General features: G+C 63.6%; 1 protein-coding gene across 6 annotated transcripts in view; it reads right to left on the bottom strand.

Annotated features, from left to right (window-relative positions):
* The window catches only part of TRAF3IP1 (TRAF3 interacting protein 1), a 31,720-nt gene extending 13,359 nt beyond the window's left edge, over nt 1–18,361 (bottom strand). For 2 of the 6 annotated variants that reach the window (XM_055120725.1, XM_055120730.1), the window contains exons 1-13: nt 18,148–18,360; nt 15,981–16,049; nt 15,594–15,755; nt 14,990–15,139; nt 14,536–14,907; nt 13,772–13,843; nt 13,396–13,471; nt 8,692–8,793; nt 7,801–7,821; nt 7,128–7,203; nt 6,371–6,454; nt 6,158–6,281; nt 4,800–4,910 (exon numbers count right to left, since the gene is read on the bottom strand). In XM_055120725.1, the coding sequence (XP_054976700.1) occupies nt 4,800–4,910; nt 6,158–6,281; nt 6,371–6,454; nt 7,128–7,203; nt 7,801–7,821; nt 8,692–8,793; nt 13,396–13,471; nt 13,772–13,843; nt 14,536–14,907; nt 14,990–15,139; nt 15,594–15,755; nt 15,981–16,049; nt 18,148–18,270 (1,542 nt within the window). In that variant the 5' untranslated portion in view covers nt 18,271–18,360. Of the gene's footprint in view, nt 1–4,799; nt 4,911–6,157; nt 6,282–6,370; nt 6,455–7,127; nt 7,207–7,800; nt 7,822–8,691; nt 8,794–10,430; nt 10,527–13,395; nt 13,472–13,771; nt 13,844–14,535; nt 14,908–14,989; nt 15,140–15,593; nt 15,756–15,980; nt 16,050–18,147 lie in introns of all 6 variants that reach the window. The other 4 variants (XM_055120731.1, XM_055120724.1, XM_055120726.1 and 1 more) reach the window with 4 other exon arrangements.
* Between the last annotated feature and the right edge of the window lie 801 nt (nt 18,362–19,162).

The following is a 19,162-nucleotide window of genomic DNA, read 5'->3' as shown; positions in this document are numbered from 1 at the left end:
CAGTTCTTCTCCAGGGTCGAAAATAGCATGATGTGATCGATACCTTCCCATATCGGTCAATCCAATGACCTCGTACTTGATCTTCTGCTCTTGCACCATCAGGTCTCAATGGATGCTTCCAATGCCAACATCATGTGTTAAAATTGCAGACAGTCATTTTAATCCTTCTTCGTTTTGGCGGTCTAGTTCGGCCCTGAGACTTTAGCAGCCTCTCCTTGCGTCCTTCTCAACGCTGCCATATTGGGGGCTCTTCCAGGGTCAGGGCAATGGGCCTCATTCCCCTGACCCTACAAAACAAAACTGAAAAAACTGTTTCCTGTATACCAAACCAAACCAAAAATATTGAAAAGCAACAATTACCCCAACTCTCAAAATCTAACAAAACATGGACGCTCCCCTCGCTCGCACCCTGGAGTACAAAGTGTTCTGGACTTAGACAAATGAACGAAGAAAATGACGCAAACACATACACATACGGTCACATCACTTCCCCCTTCAAGGGACTGTGAATTTTCCTGGACATTCAGCATCACGTCCCAGCCACCCCACAGCTGAGTCAGTCCCCAGAAACGGCGTTGACGCCAGGACATCAGACAAGGCTGTCTGGCAGAGGGGTCGTGTGGCAGGACCCGGGCACTGGGCTGGGCCGGGGTACTCCCACGCTGAGCCCCACCCCCCACGTTCACTCCCTGCAGCAAATGGTAAACAGTTCCCAAGGGCAGGTAGAGCCGGGGCGGAAGGCAAAGCTCAGGCCGGGCAGGAGTCAGGGCCACCCACTTCCTCTCCGCCCTCTCTGGTTCCACCCAGGCAGCCCTCCACTGCCACCCCATCCGTGGAAATAGGGGCATGGGGCGCGGGGGTGGAGCGTGGGGCTGCCCCACGGCCATGTCCTGTGACCTCGAGGCCTGTTTGAGTCGTTACTGAGACTCCACCAACCGGTGAGACCCCGGCCACGGGCCACTGCCCCAGGCCCCTACGAAGAGCCACGAAGGCAGGGCCCAGCCCCCACTCACTGCCCACTGCGCCCCACATCACAGAGGCACGTCCTCCCAGAGCTCCCCCAGCTCAGGGTCCACACCCACGAGGGGGTCAGGGCACAGCCCCAGCACCGGAACAGCAGGCCCTGGAACCTGCCCCACCCAAGCCACGCCCCCAGACGCAGCAAGGACCCGCAGGCCCAGTCCCCACCCAGGCCCCGCCCCCACCCAGGCCCCGCCCCCACCCAGGCTCCGCCCCACCCAACAGGTCCCACCCCATCCACAGGCCCCATCCATCTCAGGCCCCGCCCTGCCCCATCCACCCCCCTCTCAAACACCACCACCCTGCACTGCAGGCCACCAACCGCCCCAGACAGTGAAGAAAATCCGTGCTGGCCACTGAGGAAGGCTGTGGGATGTGCTGGACTCGTGAACACAGAGGGTGTGGGCGGGACTCACCATGGCACTGTGGCTGGCACCAGGGCAGAAAGGAGCTGAAGTGTGGTGGGGGTGCTGCCTGGCACATGCCCACTCGGGTTCCATCCCTGCTCCCACAAATGAGCACCGAGCACCGCCGGGAGTGACCCCTGAGCACCGCCAGGTGTGGCCCACAAAACCCCGAAGTCTTGAGCGTCCCAAGAAAGGTGGGAGGCTGGGGTGAGGCAGGCGGAGCTCACGGCCTCTCAGTCCCAGGGGCATCACGCTTCCAGCAAAGGACACACACGGCCGCTTTCTCCACGAAGACCACTCGGTTGTCCTATGAAACCCAACTGAATTATCAAACCCCGCACTGGGGTTCCCATGGTTCCACGCTGCCTTTCCACTTCTGTGACACACGCATGGCATATGCCTGTACATGCCCTTGAGTGCTACTGTCCGTATCTCCGCCTTCTCTGCCTTCCTGGAGCGTGAGACAGTTACTGGAGCAATAGGACAGCGGGGAAGGCACTTGCTCTGCATGGAGACCACCCAAGTTAGGTCCTGGGCACTCCAACTGGCCCCTGAGCCTGCCAAGAGGGATCTTAGAGTGCACAGCCAGTAGTGAGCCCGGAGCACTGCTGAGTGTGGCCCCAAAACAAAACAAATAGAATAAAACACAAAGCTCTGACAAAAATCAATGTCAGCAGTTCAGCTTAGCTGTTATTAATTCACCAGACAAGAAATATCAATGTAACTTAAGTGAAAACAAAATTCCTAGGATAGAAAAGAATATCTGATGATGTTATATACAAGTACAAACATCTTTCCCAGAAATACTTTCCCGCTCCAGAAGGATCGGAAGAGCTTGTGCTCCGCGAAAGGATTTGTAGTGAAATTGCTCCATCTAATGACCAACATAAAAAATGTTTTGTTTTGTTTTGGGGTCACTCCTGGCAGCGTTGAGGGGTTACTGACTCTAGCTGCCACCCCTTACATGCTGTTTCTTATAATATTCATATAACACAACATACTTGGATAATTATAATGCAATTGTCATATTCTATGATAGAATCTGTTTACAATGTCATTTTATCCATCAAGAAACACTTCAAGATACAAGCAGCTCTCTCAGTCCCTGAAAGTCACTCCTTCCGGACTGTCTCCTGCTCTTGGCTGCCCTTGGCGGCAGTGACTCGACGGGAAGAGCTATCCAGCCTCCCCAGATACACCCCTCCCACAGAGGTGAGGCGAGGCATAGGAGCCCACAGAAAGATGCTGAGTCTGCGTCGAAGTCAAGAATCTAAGTGACCAGGACGGGTTCTACAGCGGGGCGGGCGTCTGCCTTACATGCCGCCAGCTGGTTCGATCCCTGACATCCCATTTGGTCCCGAGCACTGCCAGGAGTGATTCCTGAGCACAAAGCCCGAGTAAGCCCCGTGAGGGGATAGTGAGAGACAGCGAGGAACAGTGAGGGGACAGTGAGGGTGCTGTAAGGGACAGTGAGGGACCATGAAGGCGGCTGTGAGGGACGGTGAGCTGACAGTGAGCAACAGTGAGGGTGGCTATGAGAGGTGTTTAAGTGATAGAGTGGCTGTGAGAGGCAGTGAGGTGATAGTTAAGGCAGCTGTGGGGGACAGGTGACAAGTGAGGGCAGCTGGGAGGACACTGAGGGCATCTGTGAGGGATAGTGAGTTGACAGGAAGGGACAATGAGGGTAGCTGTGAAGGGCAATGAGAGAACACTGAGGGCAGTTGTGAAGGACAGTGAGCTGACAGGGTGGCTGTAGGGAATAGGGCGGTTGTGAGGGGTAGTGAGGGGACAGTGAGGGCGGCTGTGAGGGGCAGTGAGGGGACAGTGAGGGCGGCTGTGCGGCAGAGAGGTGACATGAGGGTGTCTGTGAGGGCTGAGAGGAGACAGTGAGGGCGGCTGTGGGGCAGAGAGGTGACATTGAGGGCGTCTGTGAGGGCAGTGAAGGGACAGTAAGGGCGTCAATGAGGAACAGTGAGGGGACAGTGAGGGTGTCTGTGAGGGGCAGTGAGGTGACAGTGAGGGCAGCTGTGGGGCAGTGAGGGAACAGTGAAGGGCGTCTGTGAGGGACAGTAAGGGGACAGTGAGGGCGTCTGTGAAGGACAGTAAGGGGACAGTGAGGGCGTCTGTGAGGGACAGTAAGGAGACAGTGAGGGCAGTGAGGGGCAGTGAGGGGACAGTGAGGACGGCTGTGGGGCAGAGTGGTGACAGTGTGGGCGGTGAGGGACTGCCATCCCAGCTGGAGGTACCTAAGAGCAGTGCCTCTGAAGCGTGCATCACCACCTGCCAAGGCCACTGGTCCCGTGACAGCAACGGGAAGGGAGGAAGGAAGAGGGAAAGGAAGCAGGACTAGGGCCCCGAGACAGTTCCGGGGCTGGGTCGGGCCTGTTCATCCCAGAAGCCCAGACCCTCCAGCACCACAACCCCGGGCCCAGCACCCAACACCGGCCTGGGGCGGGGTGTGGCCAGGAACGGGCCCCGAGATCCCATGAGCACCCACGTGGCCACCCATGAGCACTGGGGCCCTGCCAGAGGGTGCAGACACCAAGCCAGGGCACGTGACAGCAGCGCAGGGCCAGGAGAACGGGAGGCACGGCAGATGGGGGCAGAGGGACGCCACAGCAGGGCCGCCACCACGACGACCTGGGAACACGGGCTGGGCTTCAATATTCCTGCCCATTTCCATTTCCTGTCTCGTGAAACGGGGACCATGTGGTCTGACCAGACACAATGCCAGCAACACAGGAGGCTGTGACAGCGGCACGTGCCACAAAGCAAGCGCCTTCATCTCCTTCCCCTGCCAGGGTCTGAACTGCTCCAGAGCTGACCCGCCCAACCCAAGCCTCTTCAGGGGCAGCCACCTCTGCCACCTCAGTGGGGCACACGCAGCCCCACACCCCAGCACGCAGTCGCGTGAGGACCACAGGAACAACACCTGAGTGTCACAGAGACCGGGGGAGAGCACGGGAGGGCAGGGGAGGGCAGGGGAGGGCAGGGGAGGGCAGGGGAGGGCAGGGAAGAGCAGCATCTTTCTCAATGCGCATGCGGCACCCCGCACAGCGGCATCCAGCCAGGATGGACCAAGGAGCAGAGGGAGAAGAGGGGTCATTTCCCCAGAGCAGAGGCTGGACCTGGAGGAAAGGCAGCCCTGGGGTCCACTTAGTGGTTTGCTGGCCTTGTCCCCGACGCCACCCAGGAGAGAATGGGGACACGGCGAGGGAAGCGACATCTCACTAAGACCCCTGTTTCCTCCCTTCCCACTGGGTCGGGTGCCTAAGTGATGAACTTCCCCGGAGAGCCATCAGGGATGCCCGAAGGGAAGGGGGCGCTGAGAGCACAGGGAACGGGGACTCTGAGGCTGCAGGAACAGGCTACCTTCTCGCCGGGCCTCAGCTGCTGCACCTTCTCATAGTCCTTCTTGGTCTCCAGGATCTTTTTGACGAGCCCCCCGTGCCGCTCGTCCTCCTTCAGTTCCATGGCCGGTCCCTGAGGAAGGGCGCGAGAAGCACAGCTGGGGGCGTCGCAGTGTGCCGCCCACACCCCTCCCGCCCCCGGCACCACCGGGCACAGCCCCGACGGCCCCGGCCCCAACTCGGGCCCAGATACTCAAGCACCCCTGGCTGGTCGAGTATCACCAGGAGAGGCCTTGGGCCCCCGAGTAACGCCAGGAGACCCCCCAACCCCCCAAAACAGAGCCAGGCCTGGTTTGGTTTTGGGTTTTGGTATAATCAGCAGTTACTCCTGGCACTGTGCTCAAGAATCACGCCTGGTGGGCTGGAGTGACAGCACAGCAGGTAGGCTGTTTGCCTTGCACGCGGCCCACCCAGGTTCGAATCCCAGCATCCCATATGGTACCCTGAGCACCACCAGGAGGAATTTCTGAGTGCAGAGCCAGGAGTAACCCCTGTGCATCGCCGGGTGTGACCCAAAAAAAAGCAAAAACAAACAAACAAAGAATCACGCCTGGCAGTGCTCAGGGGACCATATGGGGTTCCAGGGATCGAACCCTCCCCCTGTGCTGTGGCTCCGGCCCCCAGAGTCAGGGTGCCGAACTCTCAAAGCCACACCTCTGGCACCGCTTCCGGGCAACTGCCAAGCCCAAGAAGATGGAAGGGACAGGATCAGAGGGACAGTGTGGGAGGACACAGGGACAGGAACAAATGGGCAGGGGGACACAGGCAGGCATCTCATGGCTCTGAGCACTGGTTGTGGCCCCTACGGAATATACACATTCACATAATACATACACTCACACAGCTTCTCACACACACACATACAAGCTTAAACACATATGTGAGCTCACTTGCCCATACATACAAGCTGACACACACATGCTCAGGATACAAACTCTCTCACACACACTAATACATACAAGCTCACACACACGCACATACAAATGAACTCACACATACACACATGCATCATATGAACTTACACATATACGTACAAGCTCACACATACTCATACGTATGAGCCCACACAAACTCATTGTACGAACTCTCACACATGCTCAACATACAAGCTCACACACACACTTATGCATGAGAGCTCACACAGACATGCTCATACGTATGAGCTCACACACATGCTCATATGTAGGAGCTCACACACACTCATGTACAAACACACTCACATAAACACTCATATGTACAAATTTGCGTGCGCGCGCGCGCGCACACACACACACACACACACACACGCACACACGCACACACTCGAGCGCTCCTGCTCACCGACTCCAGCTCAGCCAGCTCGGAGCCCTGGGGGGCAGCTTCCACCACGAACTGATCGTCATCTTCGCTGTCGGCGCCCTGACTGTCGACGATCACGTTGGAGACGGTCTTCCCGTTTCCAGCCCTGAGGAGGAAATCCCATGAGAGGCCGTGGGTGCCGAGCTCACCTCCGGGGTCAGCGCGGCCTCGAGCCCGCCCTCGGCTGGGTCTTACCTGTCGGCGGTCGGCACCTCGGCGCTATCCTGCCGTCGGACCCGGGGTGGAGCAGGCCGGGTGCTCCCCGGACGAGCTATCCTTCTGAACCAAATGTGGGCAAAGGGAGTGGGATGTCGGTCAGGCTGCTGGGGGCAGGCCGGAGAGCCAGCTGCTGCCCGACCCCCACTCCCTGCACACTGCCCCCTTGCCAGGCACTGCACCCCTGCGGCACATCAGATGGTGACGGTGCCGTGACGCCTGAGCCAATGTAGCTGTACCAGCATCACCCACATTTCTGAGACAGTCGGTCCCTCCTCCATCCCCCAGTCATATTAACAGTGTACAAACGGTTTCTCACCGTCATAAAAAAACACAAAGGTAGAGAGATGCAGGGCTGGAACAGGAAACCAGGGCGTAGGCCCCATGTGCGGCACGGGCAGGGGCGGAGGACGCAGACCCCACCAGTGCAGAGCAGGGGAGGGGGAGGGGAGCATGGAACCCCCAGTGTTGAGCAGGGATAGGGGAGGAGGCGGCAGAGCCCCTTCCCACGGTGCCGAGCAGGGGTGGGGGAGAACATAGAAACCCCAGTGCCCAGCAGGGCTGGGGGAGGTAGGCGCAGACCCCTCAGTGCCGAGCAGGGGTGGGGGAGGAGAACACGGAACCCCTAGTGCCAAGCAGGGCTGGTGGAGAGCGTGGACCCCACAGTGCCGTGCAGGGAAGGGGAGAAGGCGTGGAGCCCAAGCGCCGAGGCAGAGTAGAGGCGCAGGGGACAGACCTGACAGCAGAAGTCAGCTCAGTGGGCGCCTCTGGGTTCTCGGATGCCTCGGGCTTCCCCGGCACAGCCGCGCCCGCTTCTGCGCACAAGAGCAGCTGGTCAGGAAGGAGGGAGGGACGCGCCCTGGGGACTCCCTCCCTGCAGGGCCCTCGAGGGCAGGCGAGGCCAAGCCCTCCCGCCCTCCCGCACCCCTCAGGGCCCCTGCGGCCCGCCCCAGCAACTCGGACCTGCAAGGCCCCGGCTCAGGCGGAGACGCCCCAGCGCCACTTGCTGAGGCTCCCAACAAGCAAACAGAAAACTGGGGCTCCCCACAGCTCGCTAGGAAACAGCAGCAAGAAACGGGGTTTGTGGAACAGGAAACCAGGGCGTAGGCCCCATGTGCAGCAGGGGCAGGGGCGGAGGACGCGGACTCCACCAGTGCAGAGCAGAAAACTGGGGCTCCCAACAGCTCGCTAGGAAACAGCAGCAAGAAACGGGGTTTGTGCTGCTCTCGGTTCGCTTAAACGCGCACGAGGCAGCTCCCGCCAGCGCCAGCGAGAGAACCCAGATGTGAAGACGAAACTGAACTTCATCCCCTGGGAGAAACCCCTGAAACGGACCCTTCGGACACGTCGACCCGGGAGGGGTCTGAGCCTCGGGCACAGCACAGCGCCTGCCCCGGCCCGTCTCTCACCTGCGTCGCTCGGGGAGTCTCCTGGAAGAACATGGGACAGGTGAGAGCCCGCCACGGCACGCACTCAACCCTCCTGGGCCAGGCCGGGGCGCCGGGGCCTCAGCTGGCCCCTCCAGCCAGAAGTACGGGGGACCCCAGCAGGACCCCAGGACACTGAGGCCAGCTGAGGGGCCCAGCAGGGCGGTGAGCCCCACGCCGGCCTCTCTCCTGACATGTCCCCCCGGGTCTTCCACCCCCACCGCGACCAACCCCCCATCTCCATACCCAGGCACGCGTCCGGCGCCTGGGCAGACAGCCACGACCCACCCCTCTGCCCCTCAGCAGACAGACAGACAGCGCCCGCCTCTCCCCTCCGACCCCTCGTCAGACAGACACAGACACAGCCTGTCCCTCCCCTCCCGACCCCGGGGCTCCTGACCCTACTCCTTCCAGGTGAGCCCCGCACCCCCCAGTGACGCAAAGGTCCCCTCCCGTCATGCAGTCTGGGGGTCGCAGCTCAGACTGGGGAGCCCCGGCCCTGATTCTGAAACTTGTTTCTAGAAGATTCCAGCCCTGTCTAATGGGCCTGCGGCTCATCCTCTGAGAAATCAGGGGCCATAGGAGAGGCCATGAAAGGACAGAATGCCACGGCAGGACGAGCCGGGCACAGCGGCCCTGATGGCCGAGAGCTGGGGGAAGGGACAGGGTCGTCCCATGTGGGGACTCTGGGGGGACAGGGCCGTGCCAGTGTGGGGACTCTGGGGGGACAGGGCCATCCCATGTGGGGACTCTGGGGGGACAGGGCCGTCCCATGTGGGGACTCTGGGGGGACAGGGCCGTCCCAGTGTGGGGACTCTGGGGGGACAGGGCCGTCCCAGTGTGGGGACTCTGGGGGGACTGGGCCGTCCTTACCTTTCTGCTTCTCTGTGGCCTCTGGTTCGGAGTTCCCGGGCCACAGGCTGGCCGGGTGGCTCTCGGGAACACTGGGTGAGTGTCCATCGACATCCGCAGGCCCTGCCATGAAAAGACAGAGGGTCAGCACCCACACACAGGACGCTGTCCCCACACAGGCAAGCGACTGCCAAAGAGAGTGTCCCCCAGAGTGTCGCCCAGTGAGTGTCCCCACGCGTGGCATCTGGGCAGTGGTCACCCCTAGGTGCCCCACACAGAAGCGGGAGACAGATGGCATCCACACTGGAAACAGCCCAGGCGGGCCCCCGGCCTGTCGCCCTCCCCGGGGAGCTGCCAGGCCAGGAGAGGTGCGGGAGAGACACACCCACGGGTGACCCTTCCTTCGCGAGAAACAGGAAATGTGGGACCCGGGAAATCCAGCACCGAGGACAGTGTTCCGGAACACCCAGAGCTGCCCCATGAGCCTGGGAGACCCCCAGGTCGAGTGGCTGCAGCCGGGCTCACCCGACTAGGGCTCCAGAGTCCTGCTCCCCGTGGGCCACGCAGGCACCAGGGGGCTGGAAGACGGGGACACGCGGCAGGGAGAGGCAGCGCTCAGCCACCAGGGGGCACCCCACTGGGCATGCATGACCGCCTGTCACAGTGAACCCCTCCGCACGCCAGGGACAGGAGCCCGTGACAAATGTTGCTCCTCGCTCCTATTTCATAACAGCAGGACCTCTCAGGGGCGGGCAGGGCCCAGAGGACAGCGGGGACCCCTCTCTGGCTTCCCCCTGCCCAGCCCACACCCAGGGGAGCCAGAGAGGGGTCCTCACTGTCCTCCGGGCCCTGCCCACCCCCGAGGGGTCCCCGCTGTCCTCCGAGCCCTGCCCGCCCCCGAGAGGTCCCCGCTGTCCTCCAGGCCCTGCCTACCAATGAGGGGTCCCCCCACTGTCCTCCAGGCCCTGGCTTCCCCAGAGGGGTCCTCACTCTTGTCCTCTGTGGCATAACCCCGCTGTGCCCGAGTAATTGCAGGGACAGGCCTCCAGGGGCCTCCCGGCTGTGGCAGGCAGGGCAAAGCCCATGCACGTGGCCTGTGGGGAAAGAAAGCCCCTAGGAATGCCACCTCTGCCAGAGTGGCACTGGCCCGGGTCCCATGGGTCGGGGGTCACACACTGTGCGGGCACCAGGAACAGACCAAGGTGCGGCCCAACAGTTCAAAGGTCAGAGAATACACGCTGGCAGGAAAAAGGGTTTGTTTTCCCTCAAGTCATGGTTCACACCACGTGGTGCCCTGGACGCGCTCAGGACACCTCAGGTTCAGGGAGTTGGTGCAGCACAGCAACGGGAACCCCCAGACACTGGAGTGCAGGCCCCGTGCCCCGGGCACCCGCTAAGACACAGTCCCCGCCCCAGGAAAGGCCACTGAGACCATGGATGGACGCCAGCTGAGCTGAGCTCTCTGCGCCCTTGAGGGAGCCGCAAGACACGAGCAGCCATGCTGTGGGACACACACTGGGGATGGTGGCTTCCGGGACCGCAAGCTCAGAGCATCGCGGGACATGGCGGGGTCAGGGCCTCGCCCGGCGCTGGGACACGGGGCCAGATCAGGGCCTCGCCCGGCGCTGGGACACAGGACGGGGTCAGGGCCTCGCCCGGCGCTGGGACACGGGGCCGGATCAGGGCCTCGCCAGGCGCTGGGACACAGGACGGGGTCAGGGCCTCGCCCGGCGCTGGCCGCAGGCGCACGTGCTCCTTACCTATCTTTGGAGCTGCCACTTCCTGCTCTGCTCCGTGCCTCCCTCCGCGCGCTATGGGATCTAAGACTTTAGCTGAGATAAGAGCTTCCTTCCTTCCTGACAGCGAGACAGCGAAGAGCGTTAAGGGCTCAGGGCCTGTGCCTGCCAGCTCCCTGGCACTGGTGGGGTCTGTGCCCGGCCACCCAGGCCACCGGCTCCCTCTATGGTGAGCGCCAGTGTCCCCAGGCTGGGAGGCGCACCTGGACCCCGTCCCGACCGGCCTCCGGCTCCTCTGACCATCACGGTGCCCACGGGCGGGCAGGTCTCTGCTCAGACCCCGCAGACGCCACGTCCACCACAGCCTCTGGCCCCTTCCTGCCTCCGCCCCCACCTGCTAGCTCCCCCGCACATTCCCTATGGCTGAGGGGCCACCCAGTGTGTGACCCCAACCCATGGGACCCAGGCCAGTGCCCGCCAGCCCCGGAACTGTCCCCCTCCCTGCACACTGCCCACGGTGCCCCTGGCTCTGACGTGCACATACTGAGGAGAGCGCATGCCATGGCCGAGTCTCAGCCCATCTGCCCCAGCTCATGGGCCCCATACAGCCCCCGACACTGCACGGCCCCCTCACCCCAGCAGCTGTCTGCAGGACCCCAACTGGCCCCTCTATACAGAAGGGCCTCATGGCCCCCGGACTCTCATCACAAGGAGTCTTGAAGCTGCAGTGGCAAGGACAGCCTAGAGACAGACAGACAGATGGACGGACAGCCTAGAGACAGACGAACAGATGGACAGCCTAGAGACAGACGGACAGACGAATGGACAGCCTAGAGACAGACGAACAGATGGACAGCCTAGAGACAGACGGACAGACGAATGGATAGCCTAGAGACGGACAGATGGACAGCCTAGAGACAGACAGATGAACGGACAGCCTAGAGACAGACAGACAGATGGACAGCCTAGAGACAGAAGGACAGGTGGACGGATAGCCTAGAGACAGACGGACAGATGGACGGACAGCCTAGAGACAGACGAACAGATGGACAGCCTAGAGACAGACGGACAGACGAATGGACAGCCTAGAGACGGACAGATGGACAGCCTAGAGACTGACAGATGAACGGACAGCCTAGAGACAGATGGACAGATGGACAGCCTAGACAGAAGGACAGGTGGACGGATAGCCTAGAGACAGAAGGACAGGTGTACGGATAGCCTAGAGACAGACGGAGAGATGGATGGTCTATGGACAGATGGATGGACGGCCTAGAGACAGATGCACAGATGATCTAGCGACGGACGGCCAGATGGACAGATGAGTGTGCACATGTGAGCGTGCATGTGTGCATGTGCTGTGTGCACACACATGCTTGTGTACAGGAGAGATGTGTGGTTGAGAAACATCTGGATGCAGCAGCCAGTCAAGACTAGCTCGTGGGGCTGGAGCGACAGCACAGCGGGTAGGGCGTTTGCCTTGCACGAAGCCAACCCGGGTTCGATTCCCAGCATCCCATATGGTCTCCCGAGCAACACCAGGAGAAATTCCTGAGCGCAGAGCCAGGAAGGAGTAACCTCTGAGCATCGCTGAGTGTGACCCAAAAAGAAAAAAAAAAAAAAAAACTAGAAGAACAGCACGGGAAGGCAAGAGCGCAGCCACAGGAGCGTCATGAACCCGAACCCAGCAGGCGGGGACACAGGAGAGGGGCCCACACATAAGCCCAACTCTGGTCCCCACCACCATGGCCAGGAGAATGCCAGGTGCAAGCTCAAGGTGGGCCCTACTAGAGACTGGTCTTATTTTCAAAAAGGGCAAAAATAGGAATAAAATAAGTAATTCTGAGTCTCACTCTGTACCAGAAATTACTGACTAGAAAGATTAATGATGGAAACGTCTGACAAAGCACAGCTCCAGCTCTTAGTTCTCTGACAAACTACCAAGAGGAAGGAACAGTCTAGAATGGGAGTGGGGGGCCCGCATCCAGGGCGGGGCAGGATGTGGAGAGGAGACCCGAGAAGGCCGCACCCTCCCTGCCTCCTAGACAGGCCTGTGACAGAGCGCAGGACAGCTGCGGCCCAACATCCGCTGGGGAGTGTGCCCCCCTGACACCGTCCAGAGAAATGTCGGCGTCCCAGAGACGCTCACAGCACAAGGGGTACCCCACCTCAGGGTATCGTGTGTAGGGGCTCCCACCTCAGGGCATCATGTGTAGAGGCCTCCACCTCAGGGCATCACATGTAGAGGCCCCCACCTCAGGGCATCACGCGTAGGGGCCCCCACCTCAGGGCATCACGCGTAGGGGCCCCCACCTCAGGGCATCACGTGTAGAGGCCCCACCTCAGGGCATCACGCGTAGAGGCCCCCACCTCAGGGCATCACGTGTAGGGGTCCCCACCTCAGGGCATCACGTATAGGGGCCCCCACCTCAGGGCATCACGTGTAGAGGCCCCCACCTCAGGGTATCACGTGTAGAGGCCCCCACCGCTGGGCATCACGTGTAGGGGCCCTCACCTCAGGGCATCACGTGTAGGGGCCCCCACCTCAGGGCATCACGTGTAGGGGCCCCCACCTCAAGGAATCACGTGTAGGGGCACACACCTCAGGGCATCACGCGTAGGGGCCCCCACCTCAGGGCATCACGTGTAGAGGCCCCACCTCAGGGCATCACATGTAATAACCCCCACACCACAGGGCATCATGTGTGGGAGGCCCTACCTCAGGTCATCACCTATGGAGGGTTCCTGCCTCGGGGCATCACATGGGGGACCCACCTCAGGGCACACGCGCGGGGGACCCTGCCTCCCGGGCTTTCAATCCCACTTTGAAATGGCGACAAAACTCCACTCAGGAGCCACCAAACCTACATGGGCAGGCGGCACCTGCGCCTGCCCCCCTCCCACCCCTCGTCCCTCTGGCGCATCGTCCCTGCACCCCCAGCCTCCCCCCGCCCATGTCCTCACTGACAAAGGAGGAGGGTCCTGGTACCTTCCAGGGAGTTCTTGGGAAGCCGCTTTGACGCCTTAGTGACCATGGTCCTGGACGCCCTGCTGGACGGCTCGGCCTCCGAGAGAAGAGAACAGGCGATGTCGGCACAGCACGGACAGCACTGGCCTGTCACCCCCACCCACTGGATGCCTGCCCAGTGCCCTCCCGAGGTGCCTCACCCCTGCAGCCGCCGCCCTCGGCCACACATGCTCCATCGCACACGGGACAGCCCGGGACAGTCTAGTCCCCTCCTGGCGCCGGTCCCGCGACCGCCCGCGCCTTCCCCACACCCAGGCAGCACAGGGAGGTGAAGGAGAGGCTCCAGTCGGTGCCCAAGCCCACCCCGACTCGGCGCTGCCACGGGCAGGGCGCTCACCTCGGGGTCAGCCTGGCCATCCTTGAAGGCCCCGTCGAGCAGCTTCCTGCTCGTCTCCCCGCTGCCTGCAGACTGCGGGACAAAAGGCCTCCTCAGAGGCAGGGTGAAGCACCCGTGAGGGCAGGGGGAGCCCCCAGCGTCCGCCCCACACCCGCGGGCACAGGCAGAGAGCGTCTCAGACACCCCCGACGACTCTGCGCGGCTGCAGGCCGGACCCCAGCAGAAGCCGCCTCCCAGGCCCACAGCCCCCAGGGCGTTACAGAACAGGGACACCCCTCATGACGGGGCCTACTGAATGCAGCCCCTGTCCCTCAGGGGGTCCCCAGCACATCTCACCGACACCCAAATTCCTGCAGTGCATCACCACAAACACTCCACTGCTTCCCCAGCCCCTGCACAGCCATGCACACACCTCACAGCCCACATGGGCATACACGGACACGTGAGCATGTACACAGGGGCACATGCCCACTGACGGGGGTGACTCTGTACACAGGGGCACATGCCCACCGACGGGGGTGACTGTACACACGGGCACATGCCCACCGACGGGGGTGACTCTGTACACACGGGCACATGCCCACCGACGGGGGTGGCTCTGTACACACGGGCACACGCCCACCATCGGGGGTGACTGTACACATAGGCACATGCCCACCGATGGTGGTGGTTCTGTACACACGGGCACACACCCCTAACAAGGGTGACTGTACACCCGGGCACACGCCCACTGACAGGGGCGACTGCACACACGGGGGCCTCACCTTCTTGTCCGCTCGGTCGTGCTCCCTGCTCTTCTCCCGGTCAGGGTCCCGCATGTGCTCCCCGTTCCTGAGCCGCCGCCGGTCCCGGTCCCTGTCCCTACCCTTGTCCCGCTCACGCTCGCGGTCCCGGTCCTTCCACCGCTCCTTCTCCCGCCCGCCCTCGCTCCTGCGCTCCCGCTCGCGGTCCCCGTCCTTGGCCCGCTCCGTCCGGGTCCGGGCCCTCGTCCTCTCGCGCTCTCTCTCAGCCTCCTTGTGCCTCTCACGGTCGCCGTCCCTGGGCTTTTCCCGCGCGCGGCTCTCCTCCCTCGGCTCCTCCTTCCGCCTGTGCTCTCGGCCGGGGCTGGCCTCACCGGCCTCCGGGGCCCTCCTATCCTGCAGGGTCCAGCGGGTCACACGTGAGCGTCTGCGCATCGAGCCCTCCCCCCGCCCGCCCCCCAGGCCACTGGCCACTCACCTCCCCGTCCTGGCGCCCTCGCTCTCCGTCCTCCCGCGTGCTCCCACTCCTGCCGTCAGCCTCCTGCGGCCTGGAGGACACGGGCGGCCTTCCTCGGGCGTCCCCCTTTTCCCCGGCTAACACTCTCTTCACAGCCTCGTCACTGCTCAGCTGGCACCGGGTGGAAGGAGGTGGGGGACAAGGCTCAGCTCCCACCCACGCCGCCACCTCAGCCCCAACCCGGAGGATCCGCTATCCCGGGACCAGCCCTGAATGGACCGCCCGGAAGCGCCCAGTCAAGGCACACAAGCATCTCTCCAGGCCGCACACCCTCGGCCCCTCGCACACACTCAGGGGCCCGCGCCCACTCCCGCACTGTGTGGGCCGAGGAGCCGCACCCCTGCCCCGCAGCAGACGCGCCCAGGCCTGCTGGCCGGGACCCTGACTCCACCCCCAGGGCTGGCCACAGGCGTGGCCTTCATGTGACCAGAGCCCAGGAAGGCACACGGGGAGGGCTCGGAGGGGACATGGCCAGCCCCAGCAGGGGGAGAGAGACGCGGGGTGGGCGCAGGGAGCAGGGGTGTGTGCAGATTTGGTCCCTTGAGCCCAGCTGCCTGAGTCCCACCTGGTGGAGGCAGCAGCGCCCAATGGCCTGGAGCAGCTCGTTGGTTCTCTCGGGGTCATGGCCGGCCACAATGCGGGCGGGCCTGACTGACAGTGGCTCCCCGGTCACCAACACCACCACCTCGATGGCCTTCTGCAGGAAGCTCATTTTGGCATCTTTGTCCTACAAGGGCGGAAGGGGCAGACTCGCACCCCTGCATGAGATGCTTCGAGCCTCGCTGTGCCCCCGGAGTGCTCCGCTCGGGTCAGCTCAGAGAGCCACTCCCAGAGCAGGAACCCCGTGAACGCCCTTCGCCTGTCCCGGTCCCCCTGACCCACGAGGTACAAGCCCCGGGGGAAACACGCTGGCCAGGAGAGGACGGACTAGAAGGCGCTGGGGCCAAACTACCTTCACGTTGTCGGACTTCATCTCAGCGTCCGTGTACAGGCCCTTCATGAAGCCGGTCACCCGGATCACCTGAGAGAGAGCAGGGAGGTGCTAGAGGAGAGGGGGAGGGGAGAGAGGGAGGGAGGGAGGGAGGGCGGGAGAGGGAGAAGAGAGAAGGGAGGGAGGGAAGGAGGGAGGGAAATAGGGGGAGAGAGAAAGGGAGATGGAGGGAGGGAGAGGGAGGGAGAAGTAGGGAGAGGGAGGGAGGGAGAAGGGGAGGGAGAGGGAGGGAGAAGGGGAGGGAGAGAAGAAGGGAGTGAGGGAGAGGAAGGGAGAGGGAGGGAGTGAGGGAGAGGGAGGGAGAAGGGGAGGGAGAGGGGGAGGGAGAGCGCCCCTTTGGGAACCCCGGGCCCAGAGCCCCCAAAGGAACAGGTGTGCCTGGTGCAGGGTCGGGTGCGGGGTGGGGGCCACACAGGGTCACACAGGCTTGAGGAAAGCAGCCCAGCCCCAGCTCACTGCTGCCCACCCCCCAACCGACACGGTGGCCCCATTCACGCCCCGCCTGAGGCCAAGTTGGCGGGGCCTGAGGGGCCTGCACAGCCCTGGGGGCTGGAGAGCCCCGGGGAGCAAGAACACGGCGTCCCAGGAGGGTCACTGGCCCTCTCCGACCCCAAGGGAAGGAGGCATCGACCTGACCTTCAGCCCTATCGCTTCTGTCCTCTCCTGAGCCCGCAGTGTGTCCTCCAACCAACTCTGGGGGTGCGACCGTCCCTGTTCCTCCCGGCACACCCACGGGCCCCCCAGCACCATCACCAGACAGGGGAAGGCCAGACTGAGCAGGGCGCGGCTCCTGGCCAGTGCAGGGCCCTGTCTGGAGAAGGGGTGGGGGCGGAGGGCAGGGCAGACGGGGGAGGCCTCCAGGGGTCGCGGGCTCCACGCCCCTCAACCTGAGCAAGTGCCGCATCTCCGTCCCGGGCCTTCCACGCCTCCCCCCCGGGGTCTCCCGGGAACTGCGACCAAGAATCCTTCTGTGGCTTTCGGACCACAGCTGGCAGTGCTCAAGGCTGACTCCTGGCTCTGTGCTCAGGGACCTGATGGGCGTCGCGGACCAACCCAGGTGTCCAGGTCAGCCGGGCGAAGCAAGCGCCCTCCCCGCTGCACCACCTCCAGGGAACCAGCCCTCCCACGTGTGCAGCGAGCCTGGGGTTCTGGCGGGCGGCACTGCTCTGCGGGGCCAGAGGGCCAGCACGGCCCCCTCCCCACCCAGCAGGTGGCCACCCTGAGGAGGGGACGGGAGAGCACTCTGCCCCTGGCAGGCAGGGGGGACCAGACCACAGGGCGGCCACTGAGCCAGGAAGCCGGAGGATGGTGTGGGGGGGGCAGCGCCGGGAGCCCCAGCCCTGCTGGCCGCGCAGGGAGATGCAGAAGACGCGGCCGTTACCAGGAGCCCGGCGCCAACAGGGCACAGACACCTTCCCTCCGCACAGGCGGCCTGACCCCCGCCCCACGCACACACACACACACACACACACACACAGGCTCACCGGAGGGTTCTTACACACACACATGGAGATGCTCACACACACACACACGGAGGTGCTCTCTCTCTCTCTCTCTCTCTCTCTCTCTCTCTCTCTCTCTCTCTCTCTCACACACACACACACACACGGAGGTTCTCTCTCTCTCTCTCTCTCTCTCTCTCTCTCACACACACACACACACACACACACACAGGCTCACCGGAGGGTTCTTACACACACACATGGAGATGCTCACACACACACGGAGGTGCTCTCTCTCTCTATCTCTCTCTCTCTCTCTCTCACACACACACACACGGAGGTTCTCTCTCTCTCTCTCTCTCTCTCTCTCTCTCTCTCACACACACACACAGGCTCACCGGAGGGTTCTCACACACACACACACACACACACACACATACACACGGAGGTTCTCTCTCTCTCTCTCTCTCTCTCTCTCTCTCTCTCTCTCTCTCTCTCTCTCTCACACACACACACACACACACACACAGAGGCTCACCGGAGGGGCCGCCGGGGAAACGGCCCGGGGCAGGCCGGCGGGGCTGGGGGCTTAGGGAGAGGAGAGGGAGGGAAACCCGCGGGACCCCGGCCCGCCCCGACCCCGACCCCGACCCCGACCCCGGCCGGCCCCGCCGCGCCCCGCGCACCTCGGTGATGATGTCGTGCAGGTAGCGGAACGGCGGCTTGTTGAGCAGCTTCTCCGTCAGCGGCGGCCTCCGGATCACCTTGCCCAGCGCCTCCTGCGTGCGCCTCACCACGGCCGCGTTCATGGCGCCGCCCGCACACCCCGCGCCCCGGCCGCCCCGGCCCCGCAGCCCTCCGGCCTCCGCGGGCCGCTCCGCTCCCAGCGCGCAGCGCGCCGCGGCCCCACGGCGCAGGCGTGGGCCCGCCCCGTCGCCAGGGCGCCGCGGCCTTAGCAACGGGCGCGCGCGAGCCCCGTCCCACAGCGCAGGCGCGGTCTGCCCCGTCGCCAGGGCGCCGCGACCTTAGCAACGGGCGCGCGCGGGGGCCCTCCCCACAGCGCATGCGCGGGCCCGCCCCGTCGCCAAGGCGCCGCGGCCTTAGTGACGGGCGCGCGGGGCGCCCGGTTCCCGGCCGCCTTGGCGGTGCGCGCTACCCGAGGGAGGCGCCAGGCCCGGCCCTGCTGTCCCGGGACCCCGGCCCGGCCCCTCGGTGGTCGCTGGGCAGGCTTCGCCCCGACTCCGCAGCCACCGCCGGGCCCGGCTCACGGCGGCGCAGCTCCCGAGACTGGCCTGCGCCCCTGGGGCGCGTGCTCGGGGTCTCCAAGACAGAGCCGGGACATGGTCGGCGGGGCTCGCGCGGCTCCTCCCGCGCCTGCCCGCGCCTGCCCGCGCCGCACGGAGCCCGGAGCCCGGAGCGGGGCGGCCCGGCGGCCGCTCGCACCCGCCGCCATCGCCACCGTTTGCCCTGCTGTGCTTCCGTGCACGCAGAGCTCACCGGGATCCCACTCCGCCCTGACAGATGGGGGGTGGTCCCCGCACTGCCCTGACAGATGGGGTCTCGTCCCCCCACAGCGCTCGGGGGTCCTGGGCCCCACAACGCCCTGACAGACGGGGCCGGTGCCCCCCTCTCTGCCCTGACAGACGAGGCCGGTGCCCCCTCTCTGCCCTGACAGGAGGGGCTGGTGCCCCTCTCTGCCCT

This window comes from Sorex araneus, chromosome X, assembly GCF_027595985.1.
Source record: "Sorex araneus isolate mSorAra2 chromosome X, mSorAra2.pri, whole genome shotgun sequence".
Lineage (NCBI taxonomy): Eukaryota > Metazoa > Chordata > Mammalia > Eulipotyphla > Soricidae > Sorex > Sorex araneus.
The sequence above is the reverse complement of the archived record's forward strand: the minus strand, read 5'-3'. Positions and strand labels throughout refer to the sequence as shown.